This window comes from Sebastes fasciatus, chromosome 11 (genome assembly GCF_043250625.1).
Source record: "Sebastes fasciatus isolate fSebFas1 chromosome 11, fSebFas1.pri, whole genome shotgun sequence".
NCBI lineage: Eukaryota > Metazoa > Chordata > Actinopteri > Perciformes > Sebastidae > Sebastes > Sebastes fasciatus.
In genome coordinates, this window is record NC_133805.1 from 13,168,004 (window position 1) to 13,187,376 (window position 19,373).

The following is a 19,373-nucleotide window of genomic DNA, read 5'->3' on the forward strand; positions in this document are numbered from 1 at the left end:
ACAGAAAAAAGTGCCTCCATCTCCACTTCCAAAGCAGGAGAGGATATTACCCTTAGCTTTTGAGGGCAAGGACACATGGAAAGGCATTTGGAATATTATAATATCCTAGCATATACCTTGCAGTGTGAACGGTCTATTTTGGTGACACGCCAAATTAGGAACACACTATCACTAACGGCTAATAGGAACTATGATGCACAAGTCCTTTAGAAGCAGAGAAGATCCACTTCCTTTGTGTGTAATTAAACATTTTTCACACAAGGGAATTCTACAAATAGATAGTTATAAACCCCGAAATCTGAAATGCATAGGAACAAAAAAAATAAAAGACGGCTGATGAGGAAACGGCAGGTTAATACAGGATGAAGAGAGTGGGGGGAAAAAAGACCCACACAAAAAGAAAGAGCTTTTTAAAGAGGACCATTTGTAAAACAAGGAGTTTAAAGCCAGATTATAGGGCAACAATGACACAATCCCTTATGTTCATTCCTGTAATACGCTGTGAAGAGGAGGATTTATACTTTATTGTGGTGGAATGCATCCAGGCTGCCTTGTGTCTGCCTCTCCGTCTGCCTGCCTCTTTGGGAAACATTTTCCTCCTCCTGAGGCCAGGTGTAATCCCTGCATGGTGGAAACAGAGATGCCTCCAGCCAGCTGCTGATCAGCCTTATAATGGTTCAAGTATTACGGGTGATACCACCAGAGGGAAAATTCCTTCAATCCAGTGGAAAGCTCTCTCTCTCTCCACCGGCTGACTCTGCTGAAGACTATGTGCTTGGTTTGGGTGGCTGGTTGTTGGATTTCCCCCATGACTACTCTGCTCGTCTCCTGCTCTGAGTTGGATTGCATTGGATTGTCTTAATTGTCTCTAATGACTAAATTGTCCCAACTATTTGCTTCATTAACTCTGTGTTAGCTCTATTAGGAAGGAACGGAGCCGGAGAGGAGACGGTAATTGAGAGTGTTAATGAAGGCAACATGATGAGTGCCATGCTGAAAGTAAAAGAAGTGAGAGGCTATTGACATTTTTGACAGATTGGTGGGACATTTTATTCTGAAAAGATCTCATTTTAAGAGGGAAAAAAAGGCTTTTCCAGAAGGAAAAATCATTTCCAAAACCTATCAATCTCGCAGTTCAAATTTTAGTGTCGGTATTTACGGCTAATGCACCAGGTATCAGCCGGTCTCACCACCTATCCCTCAGAGCTCCGACTAAAACCATCAGACTTGAGCTCTCAGTCTGCAGCTCCAGATTAGGGTCTGATTGTCCGTCTAGTGGAGCAGATACAGCGGGATTTTCTGTAGTAAAGACAGATGTTTTAGAGGAAGTGAAGGGATTCTGGCTCCACAGAGGAGCTTAAGCTTTGTCATCGCTGTTAAGATTTTGGCCTCGTGAACCCATTTCTTTAATTGGAATCTGGGCAGAGGAGGCCACACCTTGTGTCAATATTAGCAGAGGGTATAAGAAGAAGAAAGGCCACACTTGAGTCAAACACTATTTGGAATATACAGATGTGGGAAGAGAGTATCACAGGTGGGTAGTTGGGGAAATGTTTCCAGTGAAACACAAATATAAACACTTTAAAAGGACAAAAGAGGGAACTAGAAATGTAGCTACTGATATAAAAAATATCAGACTGTAGACATGGAAGTATATGTTCAAGGAGTCCTAAGAATGAGCTGAAGTCTCACCCCCTTTTTGACCCCCCGGTCCACTAGCATGTTCCACACAATGTATTTTCTCATGTGGGGTTTCTATCTGAAATGATGCAACACGGTACTGGGCCTCTTTGTATCTGCTATTGTACTTGTGAGTAAAATTTGGCAACCCCAAATTTCCATTAAAAAACTGCTAGGCAGCGCTGATCAAATTTGAATCAATATTCTTTAACTGTAATGCCTATTTCTCGCCTCAAATGTTTTCAGAAACAACTTGTAGTGTACTGTTTAGCTGTAAAATGAAAAAGTTGTATCCGGATGGTGGGCGGTGCTTGGAATTTCCTCAACTGATCTCAACATGGCTGCCGGGTCACAAACTATTTCATTTTACAGCTAAACAGTACACTACAAGATGTTTCTGAAAACATTTGAGATGAGAAATAGTCATTACATTAACAGAATACTGATTCATATTTGATCAGCGCTGCAGTTTGACCGTTTGATTGGAGTTGGCAAGTGATTGACAGCTGCTCGGAGACAGCAGGATCCAGCTCGGCTCTGATTGGTTGTTTTCCTCCAGTCTGTGAAATCTTGCAGATGCCATTAGGAGCACCGGAGGACACGGAGTAGCATGCTTTTTTTCAGATTACCTGTCTCATCCACTACCGTTTTATAAAAATAACTTTTTTCTATTCATATTTGCTCCATTTGTACCCACTGCTGCTTTAATACACTTATAATAATAATAATAATACAAACCTGCATTTTCAATTAAGATCAGATTGGAAAAATAGCATTTTTGCCAGTTTTTAATGTCTGTTATATGTGATAAAGTTTAATTTCTTGCATACAGCTGTACTCTCTTCATCTGTGACCTTGTGATTATCTTCACCCAACTACATCCTGCTGAGAAACACACCCTCATGCTTTCTTTTCAAGTCTTTTTGTAACAAACCTCCAGACAAAGACCAGAGCTTTATTTTCCAATTTTAATATCACACTTCATCATTTCTCCTATAGTATCTATGCATTTGTGTTATATATGCAGATTTATGTGCATGGTCAAAATAATAATTGTGTCTTTCAGGGGATCACGGTTCGTGCAGCAGTTATAGTTAACACGTGAAAGTTGCTTCATGCAGGTGAAAGCTTGTCAGTGTTACTTAGCTCTTCCAGGAAACTTCGACCCTCCCTGTATGATCTCTCCTAGTTCAATCCTACAGTGTGTGAGATTTTCTCTCTCTCCTTTTCTTCCTCATTCTCTCCTCTCTCTCATTCTCTGCCACTCTCTCCAGTTTTTCCTCTCCTTTTTTTCAACACATAGGTGGATTAAGGCAGAGGGGCTTTTGTTTAGATAAAGCGAAGGATTAGGGAGAGATTTGCCCCCATAAAGTTGTGGGCTTAATGGGCCTTTTATCCCTGCATGTCCCTAAAGCTGTGTTGCCTCTGGATTAGGACTATACAATGGGGCCCCTTGTGCAGAGGGATCCGGGCCAGAGAGAGCGAGAGAGAGAGGAGAGAAGGCAAGGAAAAGAAATGAGACAGAAGGACTGAGACAAGGGAGAAAAGAGGGCAAGAAGAAAGAGAGAAGGGGATGGATGGAGAGAGAAAAAAGAGGGGGAATTATACAGCTTTTAGAGGAAACTGACAGGTTGAAAACTTTTAGAGGAGGGATTTGCAGAGGAGATCCTGAGATCTTGTCACCAATAAAAGGGATTTCAGGAGGATTCAGAGGCGTGGTGCTGACAATAAACCTGCAAAACTGCCGCTGTCTTTTTAAATTCATTTATCTTTCTTTTTTTTTCTCCAAATAAATAGGAAAGTGGGTCTTACTGCTGCTAATAACGTGTCCAAGAGGTGGCTCCTGGCAAATTGCTTTGTTATTCTTGTCAAAAAAAGGTCTCCGCAAGAAGTCGATTTTAAACTACACATCAAAATGATTAATTGCCCTGGGATGAACAGATGCTGAAATACCCTTGAATGGTGCCGGGGAGGCTGAGGCTTGCTGGATTGCAGACCTAATGTATTCATGAAGTTGCAGAAACATCATTAAGAGTATTAATTAGCTATTAGAGAGCAGAATTCACCAGCATTAGAGATGTTCTTCAAATTCTATCAAATACAGACATGAAACAAGAGGAGAAAGTACACTTTAGATATGAATTATTTAAATTGGAATGATTTTTTTTTTCTAAGAAGGGGTTAAAACTTGACAGGAAATCAATACAGAAAGAGCAGAAATCTATCCTGGATCAGATGGTTTAAGAGTTTACTCACTTGTCTGATGTTAAAATGAGGTTAAAGGACTTTTAAAGGGAAAATAACCCAAGTTCCTTTGCCAAATTAACATTTTTTTTTTTTAATTTTGGGTCGTCAACTGGAGGTCATTGTTTCCCCACCTTTTATTCAGCAGTGCATGGCTGGCTACAGGGTAAGGGGAGCTGTTTTTTGGCGTTTAAGCCCTTCAGATGCGCTGGACAGCTCTAGTCGCTCTAAGGAGCTTTAGGTGGAGAGGCGCTGAGAAGAAACTCTTTCTCGCTTTAATTGCTTTAGAGACGGTCCTCACAAAGAGACAGTGGCCAGATTTACCTCCCGTTTAAGTTCTTATTTCCATTGGTTCACAAGTTAATCCTCTTTCTTTCTCAGACCTCGGAGAAGAAAAAAAACCCCGAGTGATAGGAGCCTACCAAGGCGACAGAAACCAGAGAGGCACACGAGTTTTTTCTTTTTCTTTTTTCAGAAGCAGGAGAAAGACTTTGAAGCACACATGGAAAAAAGTTTGAGGTGGTTGAAAAGGAACAGATTTAGAAGGAAAGACGCACCAAGGAGATGACATTTCGACTACATCAATTATATCAGGCAGTTGTTATTATTATTATTATTATTAATGATAATAATAATAATAATAATAATGATAATATTATTATTATTATTATTATTATTATTATTAATAATAATAATAATAATAATAATAATAATAATACCCATTTTTCTAGCCCAAATAAAATTAAAACAAACCTTGTTTTGTTAAATATATACATATAAACTGCAGTTAAAAATACTTATTTATTCCTATTAAATTCAACGTTAAAGCAAATAAGCACATCGAATATTTAACCAGTCTCAAGTTACTTGAAGGCTCTTGTTATATGGAAGTTTTTATTGGACTTTATTAGTTGTAACCCACAGAAGACATTCCACAAATGTGTACCATGATCTCTGCAAATAGTTCACTATCCACAAATATGTATTTTTGTAATTTTTTTTTGTGTAAAGTCGCGTCCACAAAAATAAAAGGGCGCTTTGCAAATACGCACAACTTACTCTGTAAATAGAATAGACTGTTATAGCCGCAAATGACGTCACGTTATTGGTTGTGATTCATCATGAGTGTACAACAAGAGTTACTATCATGTTCATTTCGTTCTCCTCGTTTAATTCATGGCCTAGTTTTGTATTTCAACATTCAGAAATCAATGTATAATAATAATGATTTAAAACTATAACGTTTTTATTAAAATAGACATTTAAAAACAAAGCATCTCTGACTTCACCCCCACACAAACCTGATTATCTATAAAGGAGCATTTGGATGCAGTTTTGTGCGTAAAAACGCACGAGACATAAATATTCTCTCTCTTCCATGAAATCTTTTGTCTACTGTTCAAACGTGTTCAGGGTGAGAAACATGGTCAGAGATAAAAACTGCACTTTCCCCCAAAAGAATCTCCCAACAAAATATGCAAGTTTTACATTAAAAGGCTACTTTGCGCTGCCCTTAATTCCCTACCTAAACGGTTTTGCTCCGGGAGAAGAAATCTTCTCTAAAAAACCCTTCAAGAAGAGAAGGGCATTATTGCCCTAATCCTCTTACCCGCAGTCATTTTAAGACAGGGGTTTTTGGAGGCTGAGATGGCGTCTTGTCTTCCCTATCCCATCCCAAAATCCTTCCAGAGAGTCTAAAGAGTCTAAAGGCAGCAGCAGCAGCCTGGCATCTATTAGCCATCTCTCTCTCTCTCTCTCTCTCTCTCTCTCTCTCTCTCTCTCTCTCTCTCTCTCTCTCTCTCTCTCTCTCTCTCTCCTCTCCTCCAGTGGCATGAAGGGAAAAGCCGAAGAGCAAACAAACTAAAGGTTGGTTGCTTTTCCTCACAAGGCAGAGAAGGAAGGCAATTGGATTCATGATCCAAGAGCATACAAGCAGTTTGTGGAGAGATTAGAAAAAAAATATACATAAAATAGTTTTAAACACATGCAATGAGGTGTGAATGAAATGTGTGACAAAGTGTGTTTTATACAGGCTATATATGTTCTTGATGTTATTCATATTATAGAGAAATGCATGAACATTTTACGCACTTTTTACGCAAAGTTTGAGTTTATAACCTACAAGAATTCTTTACTAAATTGCAGCAGATTAGCAAAGAAATAAAACCCATCCTACTTTATTTACTTAGTTATGTTGACTTTTTTTTTAATGATTTATAATATAATATATTTCCTTCCTCGTTGCCACTTGTTTTAGTATTTTGGAGTGCCTGGATTGCCTTCCTGTTTATCCATCCTACTTTATGTCGACCAAAAATCAATATCTATCTATACAGGCTATATATCTTCTTGATAGTATTCATAGAGAGACAGAGAAATGCGTTGACATGAACATTTTACGCACTTTTTACGCAAAATTCGAGTTTATAACCTACAAGAATTATTTACTAAATTGCAGCAGATTAGCAAAGAAATAAAATCCACATTATTTGATCAATTATGTTGTCTTTAGCCACTATAATAAAGGCTTTTAAATATATTTCCTTCCTCGTTGCCACTTCTTTTAGTATTTTGGAGATTGCCTTCCTGTTTATCCATCCTACTTTATGTCGACCATAAAACAATATCTACACATTTTGCCCAAAATCTAGCCATAAAAAAGCTTCACATTTTGGGGGATGTTTATCAATTTCAATAAATGAAAAGAGAAAAAAACAAAAACCGTGTAGAGAGACACGGAGGGATTTAATGGGACATAATGTGCTTAAATTGATCATATTTGAAAATAACTCCAGGAGTCAGTGCGCCAGAGTCTGGACGCTGGACGATCATCAGCTATATCTCATTTACTTGACTGACAGCTCGGAGAGCCAATAGAAAGCCGATATGACCCCCACTGAGCTCTCCTTAAAATCCCTCCGCGCGGGCATCTCGCGCACCAGCAGATGGCACTTTCCCACTTCTGCGCGAGACGCGGTGAGTTCACTACGAGAGGAGCAGGTGGAGCGCGAGCAGAGCAGAGCGGACTGACGGGACTGCAGGTGAAGCAACAGACTGGAGGAGGACTTGTGTGGATCTCAGTGTCGGACAAAAGGACGGAAAAAAGTGGGCATTTGGAAGAGAAAGCTGAAAGTTGAGGAGTCTCTCTGTGCTGGCTGTGGACGAAGTGACTGGAAAGACAAGTGTCTCTACACAAGAGGTAAAAACTTTTTCTCCATATAGTCTCTTTATTCGGTTATTAGTAGGTTATTTCTCATGTTGCGACTTGTGCGTAAAAGCTCTAATGTCCATGTTAAACTTGGTGCGCAATTTTATCAGCCAGTTTCTGAAGCAAGCTCCATTGCATCTGAATCATGAATGACTTTTTATTGTGTTCATAATGTGAAAAATTATCCCAGTATAGTCTGCATCAAATATTGATTTTTTTCTTTCAATTTAGTGGAGATTTAGTGGCTCCTTGGTTGGAAATATTGTGTATTTGTTATGATAAATGTGGTATTTTAAAGTTTCAGTGTGCAACCCAAAATGTAACCTGCAGGCGTGAGAACTAAAATGCACAACGGTCACATAAATAATACAAAAATAAATAAATAAATAAATTTAAAAAACACCTATTTTTTTTTTTATACGTGAGCCTAAAAATTATATACCCAAAATAAAAGGGACTCATTATGGTTGCACACGTGACCCTGGTCTATTAAAATTAAATCGCAATTACTCTAAAGTCTTATGAAAGTTTTATGTTCAGCATTTTATTTTTGCCTATGTTTTTATTCAGTATTGTTTTTATCTTGATGTTTGCACTATTTTAACTTATGTAAAGCACTTTGTAACTATAAGGTGCTATACAAATAAAGGTTATTATTATTATTATTAAAGTGGCACAAATTCACAGAAGCACAACATAAAACAAAAGTTTACACTTATGTCTTGCATTCTTAATAGAAAAATAAATTTCGCATTAACATTTGGGATCTTAAAATAAGTTAACAACAAAACAAAAATATCAGACATTAAAAAATACCTTTAAATTTCTGTCTAGTCTTCTGCATATCAAATCTCCTTCATAATAGCAGCTCGTCCCTCTGACAGACAGTTTAACACTGTGACACAGCAAAGAGCAGATTGTCAGGTCGACTCGTGCCCCTGAGGGCTGTTAGCAAATAACATTTTTCCTAATTTAACCGGATCAAAGAGTTGAACTGTACATGCCAATTTACATAATGACGGTTTGATAATCGAAGCATTGAGCGGTGGGCTGCCAGCCAGGAGGGCCCAGAGCCTGGAGCACCAGAGAGAGGAGAGGGCTTATGAATGACAATAACAGTCTGACAGGCTCACAGTGATGAGCCATTGTGCTGGATTAGATATGGGCAGGAGGATACAGGCTATGACCAGAGATGGAGTGGTAAATATGAAAAGGTGTAAGGGTGAGAAGACAGGCTAAAAAAAAAAAAAGTTTACTTGGGGGCAAACAGATAATCAGGATATTTTTATTTGCAGATTATTGCATTTTGTAAAAAAAAAAAAAAAGTGAGATTGAAATTTGAAACTTCCATCAGTGCTGTAAACAAATAAAAATCTGTACATTTTGAGACATGTTTATAAGATAAGATAAGATAAGATAAGATAAGATGAACCTTTATTAATCCCCGGAGGGAAATTCAGGTGTCAAAGCAGCAACATCAGCAAACATCAGCAAACAGAGTGAAACACAGGAGATATACAAAAATTATAAAAACAACAATATAGATATTAAAGATACAGAGTAAATGGGTGAACATAGTCCGTCAATAAATAAATGTAGTATGTGCATATGTGCAGTCTATAAAGTTGTATAGGATGTATAGTGTAATAGTTATATAGGATGTATAGTGTTATATATAGTGTTATATGGTATATAGGATGTATAGTGTTATATGGTATATAGGATGTATAGTGTTATAGATACATGATGCGTTTATTTGTGTGATTTGAAGCATAATCCAATTACAATGCACCTTCATTTTCAGAGAAAACAGAAACATTTAGAAAAATCCTATTACTAGAACACACACGCACGCACATGTTGTCACGCACGCGCACACGTGCACGGGAGCTCCCAAACAGCCCAGAGCTAACCAGCCAGCCAAGATTGAAAGATTAAAATAAATGGCGTTTTTAGTTCCTCAAACTTCCATCAGTGCTGTAAACAATTACAAAATCTGTACATTTTGAGACATGTTTATAGATACATGATGCATTTATTTTGTGTGATTTGAAGCATAATCCAATTCAAATGCACCTTCATTAAAATAATATAGGTGGAAAATACAGTAAATTTGTAAAGCCTGAAACCAGAGGTACTTAACGATCAGTTTGGTCTTTTTTATCTTCCTAATCAGGGTTACTTGAAAACTTTGAAAAATAGACTAATCCAGTCTTACAGTGTTGTCTAGAGGATGAAGTAAGGAAAGTTGATAAAGAAACAGTAGCTGCAGTATTCTTTGATGTAGAAAAGTGTATAATATGATGAAGGAAGGAAAAGTCTGATTCATTTACACTTAAATAGGAATTGAATAAATCACTATTTAGGTCAAAGTAGGATCTGAAATTTCCGATACATATGAGGTAGAAAATGGAGTGTGATAAGTATTCTCAATTATGATAAATAACATTTTTGAAAATGTATCATTAGATATTGGAAGATATGATGGTAATAAATCACTTTGAAAGGCAGATTTAAGTTTTCAGTTGAATAAAAAACAGAAGTAATGTTCTTCACAAGAAAGAAGATTATAAAAAAATACTAATTTGAATCTGTAAAGAAATAATTTAGAGACAGTACATAAAAATCCTATTACTAGAACACACATTTTCGGCACGCACGCGCACACGTGCACGGGAGCTCCCAAACAATCCAGAGCTCACCAGCCAGCCAATGGCGTTTTTAGTTCCACAAACTCATGATTGAGAATTTATATTTGCAGATTATTGCATTTTGCAAAAAAAGTGAGATTGAAACAAATGGCGTTTTTAGTTCCTCAAACTTCCATCAGTGCTTGCAGGTGTAAACAAATACAAATCTGTACTTTTTCAGACACGTTTATAGATACATGATGCATTTCTTTCCCTTATACATTTTGTGTGATTTGAAGAATAATCCAATTAAAATGCACCTTCATTTGCAGAGAAAAACAGAAAATTGAGAAAAATCCTCTTACTAGAACACACACGCACGCACGCACATTTGGGCACGCACGCGCACAACCCAGAGCCAACCAGCCAGCCAGCCAGCCAGCAGTCCTCTCCTCCACTGTAACGTCCGTCCGTGTCAGCGGTGATGATAAATGGAGGGCCTCGCAGTCGAAACCTATTTGCACTTCCATTAGACGGGGAGCCAAATGGGGATCAACATGCATATTTTTACCCGCGGAGAGGCCATACATCCACATCCACATCCACATCCACATCTCAGCCAAAACGGTGCCCCGGGGCGATGGGATAAGAGGCCGCCAGAGAGGAGGAGGAGGAGGAGGAGGAGGAAGGGGGGTTTGGGTCCATTCAACTGAAATACTTGGGGGAGTAAAGTAAATGTTTAGCGAAGCACCTTCTGTCCCGGCGAATTAAACTATTCCCCACTGCCCTCTGATCACATTCATCAGCCGCAGCAGCCACTTAATAGGCTGGGAATGGGCACTGCGGGCATCACACACACACGCACACGAGCACACACGCGCGCGCGCACACACTAACACACACACTTGAAAAGCTGAGAAATGGGTAGGAAAAAAAAAGCCTTTTACAAGAACGACCACCCAGTCTTTTCTGTCTTATAAAACAGGTTTACAATAGCCTAATTGGCCTATTTGAATCAATAATAACAATAGTAATAGTAATAATAATAATAATAATAATAATAATAACAAATTATTATTGTTATTATTATTATTGTCATTCTTATTATTATCATCATAATCATCATTCTTATTATTAGTATTATCATTATTATTATTGGTATTATTAATATTATCATGGTTATTATTATTAATAATAATAACAAAATATTCTTATTATTATTGTCATTCTTATTATTACTATCATCATCAATCTTATTATTACAATTATTATCATTATTATTATTGGTATTATTAATATTATCATGGTTATTAATAATAATAATAATAATTATTATTATTATAATAATAATACAAATAATAGTAAAAATAAGAATAATAAGACGAATAAGAATAATCATGTTATTATTGAGTAATTTATTATTATTTATTGTATTATACTGAAAATGTAATTTAATTGACATTTGATTGTTACAAGAATTATCGAGTCATAATTAAAAGATGTCAACCAGTAATAAGGTCACATAAAGAGTATGACCTTGGTCAAATTAGCATCAATTATGTTTCAAATTAATACCCTGCATAATTTCCGATTGATTTTAAACGGTTCTAAAATATTAAATATAGGCTACTGGAAATAAATACTTATTCAATTGTTGATATTTATAAGTATACATAAAGAAAGTGTTGTGAATTATAGTCAAATTAAATAAAACAAAAATTATAGAAAAATGATAACCTGAAAGTTTTGTCAGAAATGTTTAGAGGTATATCTGTAGAAGTCCAATAACTTAAGCATTTCCCTGGATACTGTACCTGTCATACAGGAGAAAGATTTATATCTTCCCCCTGTGGTCTCTCTGTAATAGTTATAATAACTGGTTGGGCCTCAGAGATATTCCCTCCTGTCAGCCTCCTCCATACTAATACATATCTAATCGTGTCCTCAAGCGCTTCATCTATGAAAATCTCAGTCGTGAAGGAGAAAATAGAGTTTGGGGGAAATTGCTGCCAATGTGACAAAGTCTATAACATGGATGTTTTACTTTACAACAAATTAATCTGTTCATATCATTAAAAGCTGCAAGCTTCTTGGCTTAAAATGTTAATTATAAATAATAATAATAAAATGACCCAAAATAAATTGCAAGCTTTGCTGTTAAATGTTGCAAGAAAATTAATTTTCAGAAGTGGAAAAAGTCAAAATTGAATAGCATTTATTCAGTAATCAGAGCCTATTAAAAAATAATCCTGCTATCCGGTTGCAGGTTTTTTTTTTTGCCACCGAGACCCGGAACAAATCTCCTTATTTCATTTTACCAACACATCTCATCTCATCAACGCCCTGATCTGATCTGTCAGAAGAAACGCTTTTCAAAGAGATTTGGCTTCTCCGGGATCACAGATGAATAAATTCATGAATAAGGCATCCGTCACGGTTCATTACGGGAACGAGTGATAATTACCCCAATTAAAAGTCCTTTTGTATAATTAATGGATTGAACACAGCCATAATTGGATGTTAATGGATAACACTTTTGTCTGAGTGCTGCACATTAAAATCTATTGGCCCTTGAGCAGCGAGGAACCTGCTGTCATTTAGGGGCTACTACTACTACTACTAATAATAATAATAATAATGATAATAATAATCTCGTGCATCTACACCATAAATACATGATTCTGCTCTTCTTATTTGGTGTGAGATCACATGGTGTCCATCAGCAGCATGTCCTTTAAAGTCCCATATCGTGCTCATTTTCAGGTTCATACTTGTATTTTATGTTTCTACTAAAACATGTTTACATGCTGTAATGTTCAAAAAACTCTGTATTTTCCTCATACTGTCAGCCTGAATATACCTGTATTTATCCTCTGTCTGAAACGCTCCGTTTTAGTGCATTTCAACGGAATTGCAACGGAATTGTGTTGCTAGGCAACAGTTTGGGTCAATGTTAACTTCCTGTCAGCTGATGTTATTTACATACACTGCAACCAGGAAATAAACTGGGACACATTTACAATGTTTATGTTTAAAACCGTATAATGGTCTAAATATTGTATATTTGTGACATCACAAATGGACAGAAATCCTAACGACTTGTTTCAAATGTGCAATTTCTGAATACGGGCTGTGTGTATTTCTCCGTATATTGAGTGTTTTGATAGTTTAACAGTATTTATAAAGCACTTAAACCTGCTTTATAATATAAAAGACATGAAAATCTCACTTTTTACAATATGGGACTTTAAGTGTCTATTATCTGACCATCACAGCCCTCCTCTCTCTCTCTCTGCAGGTATATAGTGACCTCTCAGCATGCAGCACTACGGAGTGAACGGTTACTCTCTGCACGCCATGAACTCCCTCAGCGCCATGTACAACCTGCACCAGCAGGCCGCGCAACAGGCGCAGCACGCGCCAGACTACCGGCCGTCCGTGCACGCGCTCACACTGGCAGAGAGACTAGCTGGTAATTAAGTGCACGCTCACACACACGCTCACACACAAATTAGCTTCAAACTATTGAAAACCCATAATTTTGTATTTCATGATATTTTTCTACATGTAAAGTTCAGTATAAGTGACATATGTAAAAATAATAATAATAATAATAATAATAATAATAATAATAATAGCCACATCTAATTTGGGCATCTTTGGAACCAGCCAATTAATTAATGAAATAATATATGTGTTTTTGTATGTGTATGTACTGCGTATGCGTATATGTATGTATATGTGTATACAGTATATATATGTATATATAAATAGATTGTTTTAATTTTTTTTTATTCTTTTAACTTATTTATCTATTTTTTTATATATATATGTTTTTTCCTGTATCTATACTGGCTTATTTATATTAATATTAGGTTTGTTAAGTTTCTTGGTACCTGAGAATGTTATTATTGGGGACGTCTGTGAATGTTTGTTCTGTTGTTTCAAACGAACAAAAAAACAATAAATATATTATTGAAAAAAAAAATTAATGAAATAATGATGAAAGCTGCATGAACTTCAACTTTCACACAAGGTTATTACAAAACAGGTGTTTTATAGCAGCTGACATTCATGCAAATATAAAGTATATATATAAGGTGTATATCTTCATAATCTCCCATCATGCTCAGTTAAATAAAACTTGCCGTGTGTGTTTCCTTTCCAACGGCTGCGCATTTCAAGACATCATCCTGGAGGCTCGCTACGGCTCTCAGCACCGGAAGCAGCGCCGCAGCCGCACGGCCTTCACCGCGCAGCAGCTGGAGGCGCTGGAGAAGACCTTCCAGAAGACACACTACCCGGATGTGGTGATGAGGGAGCGGCTGGCCATGTGCACCAACCTGCCCGAGGCCCGTGTGCAGGTATGTTTATATATACACTTAACAGGGGGAGAAAACACTGTGCAGTAGACAAAAAGATATACTGATATGGCTTTATACCGTGTGTCTATTGTATTCCACTGGTTTCTCAACCTGGGGGGCTCGGTCCCCACTAGGGTCGCCAAAGCTTCATGGGGGGTAATAAGGCCTTCTTGATTTCTAAGGGGTGTAAGACAAATTTAATATAAATAAATATGCTATATTTAGGGCTGTTAATCAATTAAAATATTTAACTGCGCAAATTAATCACAACTTTTTTATCTGTTCAGAATGTACCTTAAAGGGAGATTTGTCAAGTATTCAACGCGCTTATCAACATGGGAGTGGACAAATATGCTTGCTTTATGCAAATTAATGTATATATTTATTATTGGAAATCAATTAACAACACAAAACAATGACAAATATTGTCCAGAAACCCTGAGGAACCCTTTGAAAATGGCCATGCCAGTTTTTCTTCACCGAAATTTAGCGTAAGTTTGGAGCATTATTTAACCTGCTTCGCGGCAAGGCAAGCTAGTATGACAGCTTTAAAACTGGGCCCGCTATAACCTCTGAAAGATTGAATAGCGGCTGGGCTAAGTTGCAAGTTGCGTTAAAGAAATTAGTGGCATTAAACAACATAAAACAATGACAGATATTGTCCAGAAACCCTCACAAGTATACTGCATTTAGCATAACAAAATCTGCTCAAATCATAACATGTCAAACTCAAGCCCAATTGGCGACAACAGCTGTCAGTGTGTCAGTGTGCTAACTTGACTATGACTTGAAACAAACTGCATGTGATTATCATAAAGTGGTCATGTCTGTAAAGGGGAGACTCGTGGGTACCCATAGAACCCATTTTCATTCACATATCTTCAGGTCAGAGGTCAAGGGTCCCCTTTGAAAATGGCCATGCCAGTTTTTCCTCATGGAAATTTAGCGCAAGTTTCAAGTGGTCCAATTTGTTTTTAAACTAAGTTCATTCTGTTACAGCCTTGTGACTTGTTATTCCTGACATTTATTGACTTTTTGGGCTTTTCATTTGCCAATCAATCATTTGACGCTGACTGAAATCAATTATTTAGTGTGTGTTAAAGTCCCTGCTACAGCTCACATGCACTGTACATCTTTTATGCTTGTCCCCCTCTAACTCGGCCTCTTCTCCCCCTCTGCCGCCAGGTTTGGTTCAAAAACCGCAGAGCCAAGTTCCGCAAGAAGCAGCGCAGCCTCCAGAAGGAGCAGCTCCAGAAGCAGAAGGAGGCGTCGGGGGAAGGAGGAAGCGAGAAGGAGGACGCGCCTCCCTCCACAGCTATCCTACCCGAAACCCAGCTCCCTCCTTCATCCTCCTCATCGTCCTCCTCCTCTTCTCTGGAGACAGAGGGTCCTGCGGTCCATCCTGCACCGCTGGACATGGAGCTGAACGTCACGTCGGCGGAACACTCTGGCAGCGAGTCGGCGACGGAGGACAATGCCACAGATAAGGAGGACGAGAGTAAAAATCATCAGAGAGAGGAGATGAAGTGTGAGAGAGCAGTGACTCCTGGGGATGTTTCTCCAGCTTGCAAAAGACTCAGCCCTAAACCAGGTACGAACATAGTGATTTTTACTCCTTTCTTTATCCTTCACAAACATTACAAGCCTGTTATTATCAGCTGACTACAATAACTAAACTTTGTGAATCCCCTCTTCTCTCTGTCCAGACTCTCCCCTGATCTCTCCGTCCGTGACCCCCTCCTCCTCCAGCAGCGGCCTGGCCAGCAGTGCTCCTCTCTCCCAGAGCCACGCCTACTCCTCCTCCCCTCTCAGCCTGTTTCGTCTGCAGGAGCAGTTCCGCCAGCACATGGCCGCCACCAACAACATGGTGCACTACCCGGCTTTTGACCTCTCCGCCCCGTCTTCACTCCCCTACCTGGGAATGAACGTCAACATGCCCCCGGCGCCGCTGGGCTCTCTGCCCTGCCAGTCTTACTACCAGTCCCTATCCCATCACGCCCAGCAGGTGTGGAACAGCCCGCTGCTGCAGGCGTCGGCTGCCGGCGGCCTCGCCAGCCACAACAGCAAGACCACGAGCATCGAGAACCTCCGTCTGAGGGCCAAGCAGCACGCCGCCTCGCTGGGACTGGACACAATGTCTAACTGAGGATCAGACTGTATGGAGGACAAACTACACATCACCCCATCCCACTGCGTGTCTGTGTGACTGTGATAGTTCTCTAGGAGCCGTATACCGACCCCCTTCTCAAGTAGACGGGCACAGGACATGCAGAGATGTCCAAGAATAAAACACGCCAACATGCACTGGACCTACAGAACTCCATTTAACAGACACACACTTCAACAGCTGGTTTGACTCCTCTTAGCTTCCATTGCAGCTCAAGGTCCAAAAGCAAAACCTCTGGAACCAGAACAGTGAACGTATTCCTGACTCATATGATGACGTTTCCAACAGACAGCTGGACCTTCTTAACATCTGAAATAACTAAAAAAATAATCACTGAAAATGATATACACAGCTGATGACGGATGAACTCGGTTTAAAAGACAATGCAAATAATGTTTACAAGAATAATGTGAATAAATGAGGCACTTTTGAAGGCAGGAGGAAAAAGGTATCGCTCGTGCAGCAAAGGGACCATTGACATTTCAATTAAGCAGCGTGGTTATGTACATAGCATGTACTACATAACGGCACATAAATAAAAATAAACTTCGAGCCATGTTGTCCTCAACAGCGTAATTAAAAGTGACTAATTTGCCAGTTTAATGGCCAGTAATATGCCGCTTTGTACACGAGGCTGGCTTGATAATGAGAAAATGATTTCAGTGACTAAATTCTCAAAGCTTTTAATTACATTTTGCCCTGGGCTGAGGGAGCGGGGGCAAATGCAATTATGAGCATGCATACCATTTAAGACCGCTTTTATGTATTCAAAAGGTCTGGTAGCACCATGACTGACACCACTTTACCGTGAGTTGATCAATTTCCCTTGAATACGAAATGATATTGTAAACAAATTTGGACGTTTGGATAAATGTCAGCATTTATTCTTCTCGCCTTAATATTCTCTTGAGGAAACATGCAGCTTTTCATTTGAAAGTCAGACAGACTGTTAGCACTTGATGAGGAGAATCACACACTGATGTTTTCTGTTAATGTGTTCTGGAAGCTAATGTCTTCATTTCGGGAAAAAACAATGCACATTATTTTAATATGTAAAATACAAAAAAAAGTCTATCTATTAATGTTTACTGGTAAGGTAATTGTAAAGTTCCTATTATGTTGTATAATTGATAATGTCTCAGATAAAATTCCTTTAGCTGTCAGATTGTAAGATTGTATTTGCTGAGCTCACCGGCAGCCCCGTCCACCCCTCCTCTCTTGGTTGTCTGTGTAAACGATCAAGGGTTTAATTCATAATTTAAATGTGTTCAGCTTCTTCTCTGGTATCAGCTGGAAAACTGTCCCCTCCTGTATGTTGCAGTCCAGACAAGAAAGTGAACAGATTTGAGTGAATTGACCTGAGTCCTCTGTGTACTGCTGTCTTGACTCTATTCGAGTTCTGTTGTTGCTATTATTCTAATGCTGTCCCCCCCCCACTGTCTCTGTCAAACTACTTGGTCCAGTGGTAGATAGATTTATAATAATGGTGGAGGAGAGAGTGAGCGGACCGTCAGCAGTGTTGTTTCCTTTACTCCTCCCTAACAATGTAGACTTGAACTAGTGTTGTTGTAAAATAATCGCAAATAAAAACGTTGCTTGGAGATCTTTATAATGAAGACTATCTGTGCTGCATATTTACAGTGTGAGGATGATATCGGTTCAAATCTGCAACAAAAATGGGAAAAAAAACCAGCATGAATTTAGAAATACAACAATAAGCTTTAGGATCTATGTTGTAATGGTGTTGTTTAGGGCTGCGACTAACAATTATTTTCATTGTCAGTTAATCTGTTGATTATTTTCTCGATTAATCGCTTAGTTGTTTGGTCTAAAGAATGTTAGAAAATGGTGAAAAATGTCGATCAGTGTTTCCCCAAAGCCCAAGATGACTTCCTCAAATGTCTTGTTTTGTCAAAGATATTCAGTTTACGGTCATAGAGGAGTAAAGAAACCAGAAAATAGTCACATTTAAGAACCAGGAATCAGAGAATTTTGACTTTTTTTTGTCTTAAAAAAATACTCGAACCGATTTATCGATTATCAAAATAGTTGGCGATGAATTTACTAGTTGACGACTAATCGATTAATCATAGTTTTGTTAATCTGCCTTTCAATGAGTACACAAACTATAAAATCTATTGATCGAATGCACAAAAATAACTGAGGAAAGTTGGTTTAAATTCCTACTTTGGTAAAAGTAAAATATACGTATAGGCAAGACAAATAAAATGTAGGTTATATATTAAAGGAGTGTGGTAGAAAAGGTGATGGTGAGAGGAAAAAGAAGCGGCAAGGTGAAGAAAAAGCATCAAGGCAACGAAGGGACGGGAAGAAGGTCAAATTAAGAGAACAATTTAAAAAAGAATACAGATAAAAATGCATGAGAACAAAGAGTAGGCGAGCAAAAGAGACAGAAAAAGACCAACGTAATCTCAAAAAATAAAAAAAAAAGCCGCATGGAGACATAAGCCATCCCCAATGAATAAGCAGGCCATTATCCTGAAGAATGACGGCCTGGGGCGGTGATTATGCTGCTATTATATCTTTAACAGCATGGTTTGTCAAAACGCACAGACCCCCACCCCAACCCTGCTCACACACACACACACACACACACACACACACACACTCAAACACACACACTCAAACACACACACTCTAACACACACACACTCAAACACATGCGGGGCAATCAGGCTTCCCGCATCCAAAATTGTGCCCTTGCTCTTCCCACAGTAAACTTTACGCGGCCGTGTGACATTGCTCTGCTGTTAATTGAATCGGCCTTTAACATATATTTCCCTCCACTCAGTGTGTGTAAATAACAAATGCACCTCGGCTGCTGCGCTGAGCAACTTCTCTGACCGTTATGAACGACCACTATCCAACAATCGGATAGATGGAGGATAATGATCTCACCAGATTAGCAGCGTTAATGTGGGTGTAACACCTCACCCTAACCTTGTTGTGTTTTATTACACCACATACATGTGTGTGTCTGTGTGTGTGTGTCCTCAGCCAAGGGCGTCCCGCTCGTGTGACTGATAAGATTGTGGTGTGGATATGCAGCACAAGTGAAT

General features: G+C 38.5%; 1 protein-coding gene across 1 annotated transcript; it reads left to right on the forward strand.

The window, feature by feature from the left end:
• Positions 1-6,816: 6,816 nt before the first annotated feature.
• Positions 6,817-17,979, forward strand: dmbx1a (diencephalon/mesencephalon homeobox 1a). The gene is made up of 5 exons (XM_074650801.1): positions 6,817-7,123; positions 13,061-13,234; positions 13,948-14,126; positions 15,312-15,717; positions 15,833-17,979. The coding sequence occupies exons 2-5, from the start codon at positions 13,081-13,083 to the stop codon at positions 16,270-16,272; spliced, it is 1,179 nt and encodes a 392-aa protein (XP_074506902.1). The 5' UTR covers positions 6,817-7,123; positions 13,061-13,080; the 3' UTR covers positions 16,273-17,979.
• Positions 17,980-19,373: the final 1,394 nt, after the last annotated feature.